At 53.4% G+C, this 7,500-nt stretch overlaps 1 protein-coding gene across 1 annotated transcript in view; it reads right to left on the bottom strand.

Annotated features, from left to right (window-relative positions):
• The window catches only part of LOC138351397 (coiled-coil domain-containing glutamate-rich protein 1-like), a 17,195-nt gene extending 11,252 nt beyond the window's left edge, over nt 1-5,943 (bottom strand). Inside the window, exon 1 of the mRNA XM_069303215.1 lies at nt 5,861-5,943. Coding sequence (XP_069159316.1) covers nt 5,861-5,943 — 83 coding nt within the window. The remainder of the gene's footprint in view (nt 1-5,860) is intronic.
• Between the last annotated feature and the right edge of the window lie 1,557 nt (nt 5,944-7,500).

Below are 7,500 nucleotides of genomic sequence, written 5' to 3'. Positions count from 1 at the left end.
ATTTCCTGACCTTCGTACCCGCCTCCCTCCCTCACCCTCCCTCACCCTCCTTCACCCTGCCTCACCCTCCTTCCTCACCCTCCCTCACCCTGCCTCCCCTTGCTTCCTCACCCTCCCTCACCCTCCTCCCTCACCCTGCCTCCCCTCCCTCCCTCACCCTCCCTCACCCTCCCTCACCCTGCCTCCCCTTGCTTCCTCACCCTCCCTCACCCTCCCTCACCCTGCCTCCCCTTGCTTCCTCACCCTCCCTCACCCTCCCTCACCCTGCCTCCCCTTCCTTCCTCACCCTCCCTCACCCTCCCTCACCCTGCCTCATCCTGCCTCACCCTGCCTCCCCCTCCTCCCTCACACTGCCTCTCCTCCTCCCTCACACTGCCTCCCCTCCTCCCTCACACTGCCTCTCCTCCTCCCTCACACTGCCTCCCCTCCTCCCTCACACTGCCTCCCCTCCTCCCTCACACTGCCTCCCCCTACTCCCTCACCCTGCCTCTCCTCCTTTCTCACACTGCCTCTCCTCCTCCCTCACACTGCCTCTCCTCCTCCCTCACACTGGCTCTCCTCCTCCCTCACACTGCCTCTTCTCCTCTCTCACACTGCCTCCCCTCCTCCCTCACACTGCCTCTCCTCCTCCCTCACACTGCCTCTCCTCCTCCCTCACACTGCCTCTCCTCCTCCCTCACACTGCCTCTCCTCCTCCCTCACACTGCCTCTCCTCCTCCCTCACACTGCCTCCCCTCCTCCCTCACACTGCCTCTCCTCCTCCCTCACACTGCCTCCCCTCCTCCCTCACACTGCCTCTCCTCCTCCCTCACCCTGCCTCTCCTCCTCCCACACACTGCCTCTCCTCCTCTCTCACACTGCCTCTCCTCCTCCCTCACCCTGCCTCTCCTCCTCCCTCACACTGCCTCTCCTCCTCCTTCACACTGCCTCACCCTCCTCCCTCACCCTGCCTCCCCTCCTTCCTCACACTGCCTCCCCTCCTCCCTCATACTGCCTCTCCTCCTCCCTCACACTGCCTCCCCTCCTCCCTCACACTGCCTCTCCTCCTCCCTCACACTGCCTCTCCTCCTCCCTCACACTGCCTCTCCTCCTCCCTCACACTGCCTCCCCTCCTCCCTCACACTGCCTCTCCTCCTCCCTCACACTGCCTCTCCTCCTCCCCTCACACTGCCTCTCCTCCTCCCTCACACTGCCTCCCCTCCTCCCTCACACTGCCTCTCCTCCTCCCTCACACTGCCTCTCCTCCTCCCTCACACTGCCTCCCCTCCTCCCTCACACTGCCTCCCCTCCTCCCTCACACTGCCTCTCCTCCTCCCTCACACTGCCTCCCCTCCTCCCTCACACTGTCTCTCCTCCTCCTTCACACTGCCTCTCCTCCTCCCTCACACTGCCTCTCCTCCTCCCTCACACTGCCTCTCCTCCTCCCTCACCCTGCCTCTCCTCCTCCCTCACACTGCCTCTCCTCCTCTCTCACGCTGCCTCTCCTCCTCCCTCACACTGCCTCTCTTCCTCCCTCACCCTGCCTCTCCTCCTCCCTCACACTGCCTCTCCTCCCTCACACTGCCTCCCCCTCCTCCCTCACACTGCCTCTCCTCCTTCCTCACACTGCCTCACCTCCTCCCTCACACGGCCTCCCCCTACTCCCTCACCCTGCCTCTCCTCCTCCCTCACACTGCCTCTCCTCCTCCCTCACACTGCCTCCCCTCCTCCCTCACACTGCCTCTCCTCCTCCCTCACACTGCCTCTCCTCCTTCCTCACACTGCCTCTCCTCCTCCCTCACACTGCCTCTCCTCCTCCCTCACACTGCCTCCTTTCCTCCCTCACACTGACTCTCCTCCTCCCTCACACTGTCTTTCCTCCTCCCTCACACTGCCTTTCCTCCCTCACACTGCCCTCCTCCTCCCTCACACTGCCTCTCCTCCTCCCTCACACTGCCTCCCCTCCTCCCTCACACTGCCTCTCCTCCTCCCTCACACTGCCTCCCCTCCTCCCTCACACTGCCTCTCCTCCTCCCTCACCCTGCCTCCCCTCCTCCCTCACACTGCCTCCCCCTACTCCCTCACACTGCCTCTCCTTCTTCCTCACACTGCCTCACCTCCTCCCTCACACTGCCTCCCCCTACTCCCTCACACTGCCTCTCCTCCTCCCTCACACTGCCTCTCCATCCTCCCTCACACTGCCTCTCCTCCTCCCTCACACTGCCTCCCCTCCTCAATCACACTGCCTCTCCTCCTCCTTCACACTGCCTCCCCTCCTCCCTCACCCTGCCTCTCCTCCTCCCTCACCCTGCCTCTCCTCCTCCCTCACACTGCCTCCCCTCCTCCCTCACACTGCCTCCCCTCCTCCCTCACACTGCCTCCCCTCCTCCCTCACCCTGCCTCTCCTCCTTTCTCACACTGCCTCTCCTCCTCCCTCACACTGCCTCTCCTCCTCCCTCACACTGGCTCTCCTCCTCCCTCACACTGCCTCTCCTCCTCTCTCACACTGCCTCCCCTCCTCCCTCACACTGCCTCTCCTCCTCCCTCACACTGCCTCTCCTCTTCCCTCACACTGCCTCTCCTCCTCCCTCACACTGCCTCTCCTCCTCCCTCACACTGCCTCTCCTCCTCCCTCACACTGCCTCCCCTCCTCCCTCACACTGCCTCTCCTCCTCCCTCACACTGCCTCCCCTCCTCCCTCACACTGCCTCTCCTCCTCCCTCACCCTGCCTCTCCTCCTCCCTCACACTGCCTCTCCTCCTCCCTCACACTGCCTCTCCTCCTCCCTCACCCTGCCTCTCCTCCTCCCTCACACTGCCTCTCCTCCTCCTTCATACTGCCTCACCCTCCTCCCTCACCCTGCCTCCCCTCCTTCCTCACACTGCCTCCCCTCCTCCCTCACACTGCCTCTCCTCCTCCCTCACACTGCCTCCCCTCCTCCCTCACACTGCCTCTCCTCCTCCCTCACACTGCCTCTCCTCCTCCCTCACACTGCCTCTCCTCCTCCCTCACGTTGCCTCCCCTCCTCCCTCACACTGCCTCTCCTCCTCCCTCACACTGCCTCTCCTCCTCCCTCACACTGCCTCCCCTCCTCCCTCACACTGCCTCTCCTCCTCCCTCACACTGCCTCCCCTCCTCCCTCACACTGCCTCTCCTCCTCCTTCACACTGCCTCTCCTCCTCCCTCACACTGCCTCTCCTCCTCCCTCACACTGCCTCTCCTCCTCCCTCACACTGCTTCTCCTCCTCCCTCACCCTGCCTCTCCTCCTCCCTCACCCTGCCTCTCCTCCTCCCTCACACTGCCTCTCCTCCTTCCTCACGCTGCCTCTCCTCCTCCCTCACACTGCCTCTCCTCCTCCCTCACCCTGCCTCTCCTCCTCCCTCACACTGCCTCTCCTCCCTCACACTGCCTCCCCCTCCTCCCTCACACTGCCTCTCCTCCTTCCTCACACTGCCTCACCTCCTCCCTCACACTGCCTCCCCCTACTCCCTCACCCTGCCTCTCCTCCTCCCTCACACTGCCTCTCCTCCTCCCTCACCCTGCCTCCCCTCCCCCCTTCACCCTACCTACTCCTAGAAGTGAGGGAGGAACACAGGGAGAAGCATGATGAGGAAGTAAGGGCAGTGAGTGACTCATGGTGTGAGGGAGGTACTGTGCTTACCTATCAGTAATTACCTGTCAATGACTAGGTCAGATCACGCTGCTGCGACTCTAGCCTTCTCGCGCCTCTTGCGTTTAATAGTTTAACTATTCTCAAGGTCGTAATTACACAAAGAAATCACAATAGCGTGATGCATCAAATGAACAAATTCACAAGTTTATGATAGAGCCCAGTAGGCTCAGGAATCTGTACACCTGTTGATTGACAGTTGAGAGGCGGGACCAAAGAGCCAGAGCTCAACCCCCGCAAGTACAATTAGGTGAGTACAAGGGCTGTGACGAGGGTTCGAACCTACGTCGTAGATTCGAACCCTCTTCACGGCCCTTGTGGATTTGTTCACTTCAAGTTCGTAATCCTTATCGAGTCTGGCCTTCAGGTGGTCGATAGAGGTGACTTACGCGATTTCTTCTTTCAAGACATTCCACTTGTTGCATTCCACCCGTAAAGGGTGTGAATATTTCCCTACAATTCTTCGATTTGTTTGTTTCCGACTTCCACTTGTGGTCTCTATTCCTTCTCTCTATTTCAAGAGGCTGCCTATTCTTCATTGTTGCTTCCTTTTGTATCTTGTATGTTGTGATCATGTCTACTCGGTTAATTCTGTACTCCAGGGTTGTGAGGTTCAGTCCCCCTCAACTTATCCTCATAGTCACAAACCCTGATAGGTCTGGCAACAATCTTTTTGCCAGCCTCTGTTTTTTTTCGATTGTACTTTTATGCTTTACTCTGTGCAGATTTCAGGCCATTACTGCACATTCCAGGAGTGGTCCAACAAAAGCTCTGTTGGCTGCAGTCAAAGATAACTTACTTAGATTTCTAAACGACGCTCTAATGATTGCCAGCGTTTCATTTGCTGCTGATGTCACTCTGGCTATGTATGCCACTGGTGTTAGTTTTAGAATTATACACACTTATATTCACTATATCTCTCTCTCTCTCTCTCTAATTCCTGTAGGTGTTTTCCCCGTATGGTGTAGAAGTCTTCTAGTCTCCCTTTTCCAGTTCCCATCTTCATTACCTTACATTTGTTGGGACTGAACTCCAAAAACCATCTTTTTGTCCTCACCTGGAGTTTGTCAAGATCTTTCTCTAACTTTTTTCGGTCTTCCTCACGTTTTACATATCTCATTAGTTTAGCATAATCTGCAAACATTGACATGTAAAAGATCTCTCCCTCGGGTAGATCATTCACATAAATTAGGAAGAGAAGTGGTCCCAGGACCGAGCCTTGGGGGACTCCCACTCACATTCCTTCAGCTGGAGACCTCGCCTCTCATTGTGACTCTTTGTCTTGCCAGTTCAGTAACGTCCCAGTTATCCCAGTTTGCTTCTCTATCATGTACTTTCGTATGGAACAGTATCAGATGCTTTTAGGCAGTCTAGAAAAATAAAATATTTGCAGCCTTCTTTTACCTGTTGTATCTTAGTAATCTTGATATTGAACTCGATTAATTTTGTCACGTACGACTTTCCCATTCTTAATCCAATAAGATTAAAATTAATTTGTACCATCTTAAGATTAATTAATCTTAATCTTCTTTGGATACAATGTTTACCCTCTCCTCGTGCTCCACTGTTCTCAACCTCATTACTCTCTCCACTCTAATTTAGTGCCCAATTGTTCCCATTTTTTTTTATATTGGGACTACGTTTGCCACTTTCCTGAATTATGCGAGATTTCCTATCTCGAGTGTTTGATTGAAAAGGCCAGTTAATGGGTGACAAAATACGTCCTTCAGCAGCCATAGTAATATTAAGTGTGACTCCCTTGTGATTTTGCTGCATCTATAGTTCCTCCAACTGATTTGTAACCTTTAGCACAGTGAATAATGTGCCCGTGAGTATTTCCGTCGGTCTTTCGTCTCGCAGCTCTGGTCTAAATCTTGACTTATTTATAAAGACCTGAAATCTTTTGATGAGTTCCTCACATACCTCCCTGTCGTTTTCTGTGAGAATTCGCCACTGCCTGTTCAACCTAATCACGTGATATCTCACGATAATTTTTCTCTACCTATAACCATGAAATATCTTTTGTTGTTCCTTAGTTTTCGCCGCCATGTCGTTTACAACTTGCTTCTGGGCTTCGCTTCTGTCTTTGGTGTATTTAATTCTGATTCTCTATGGTCCATATCTGCTGTCCTCCTCTCCAGGTCCCTGCACTTTCTCCATGTGTTTCTGCTCCTCATCTTTGCTTCTAAATCATGCATATTGAACCATACGTTGCTCTCTCGTCCGCCGCCTTCTTGAGAGCGATGTACAGCTCGGTGGTTTTTGCACGTTGCTGAGTGCTGACTTCTATCATGTTAGGTGTTAGCTTTCTTTCCTGTTCTCTCTCTCACTGGACTTCTCGCAGATTTGGGTGAAGGGGCGAAGGAGGTACGGAAAGTGTAGGGGTTTGATAGGAATAAGAATGAGGGAGGTGTGAGGGTGAGGTTTATATGAGGGTGAGGCAGGTGTGAGGGTGAGGTTTATGAGGGTGAGGCAGGTGTGAGGGTGAGGCAGGTGTTTTTGAAATGAAAGGTTTGGGGATAAGAGAGGTTTGACAGTAAGGAAGATGTGATGGTGAGGATTAATGACGGTCAGGGTGAGAAGAATGAGTGTATGAGGGCGACGGAAGTGTAAGGGTGAGGGAGGTATGAGGCAGCTTATCTAACGGTGCTTACCTAACAGTGTCTACGGGGCATCGAGGTCTAGCTCTTTGATGCCCCGCCTTCTAGCCCTGTTGTACCTATTGCAATAAACTTAACTATTTTCGCATTCAAATTCTTTGTCTAATCTGGCCTTAAAGTTGTGGATGGAGGTGGCTTCCACAACTTCTTCATGCATTGCATTCCACTTATTGACCACCTGTACAAGGTACGAGTATTGACCACCTGTACAAGGTACGAGTATTGACCACCTGTACAAGGTACGATTATTGACCACCTGTACAAGGTACGAGTATTGACCACCTGTACAAGGTACGAGTATTGACCACCTGTACAAGGTACGAGTATTGACCACCTGTACAAGGTACGAGTATTGACCACCTGTACAAGGTACGAGTATTGACCACCTGTACAAGGTACGAGTATTGACCACCTGTACAAGGTACGAGTATTGACCACCTGTACAAGGTACGAGTATTGACCACCTGTACAAGGTACGAGTATTGACCACCTGTACAAGGTACGAGTATTGACCACCTGTACAAGGTACGAGTATTGACCACCTGTACAAGGTACGAGTATTGACCACCTGTACAAGGTACGAGTATTGACCACCTGTACAAGGTACGAGTATTGACCACCTGTACAAGGTACGAGTATTGACCACCTGTACAAGGTACGAGTATTGACCACCTGTACAAGGTACGAGTATTGACCACCTGTACAAGGTACGAGTATTGACCACCTGTACAAGGTACGAGTATTGACCACCTGTACAAGGTACGAGTATTGACCACCCGTACAAGGTACGAGTATTTCCTTACATTTCTTCGGCTCATTTGCGTTCCAGCTTCCTCGTGTGTCTTCTTGTCCTTCTTTCTCTCAGTATGAAGAGCCTGACATTGTCCACCTTTTTGAGTCCCCTCATTATCTTTTATGTTGAGATCATATCCCCTCTGTTCCTTTTTTCCTGAAGGATTGTGAGATTTAGTTCCACTAGCGTATTTTTGTAGGTTAACCCTCTTAGCTTTGGCATCGATCTTGTTGTAAACATTTGTACGTTTTTCAGTTATGCCTTGATCATTTACACAGTGATGAGTCCATGCCAGTGCTGCATATTCCAGTATTGGTCTAACGAATGTTGTGTATATTGCTTTGAAGGAGTCCCGATTTAGGTTCCATACAATTTTCTTATATGCAGACGAGGACTC

Source organism: Procambarus clarkii, chromosome 5 (assembly GCF_040958095.1).
Source record: "Procambarus clarkii isolate CNS0578487 chromosome 5, FALCON_Pclarkii_2.0, whole genome shotgun sequence".
NCBI lineage: Eukaryota > Metazoa > Arthropoda > Malacostraca > Decapoda > Cambaridae > Procambarus > Procambarus clarkii.
This window is presented reverse-complemented; position numbering and strand designations above follow the sequence as displayed.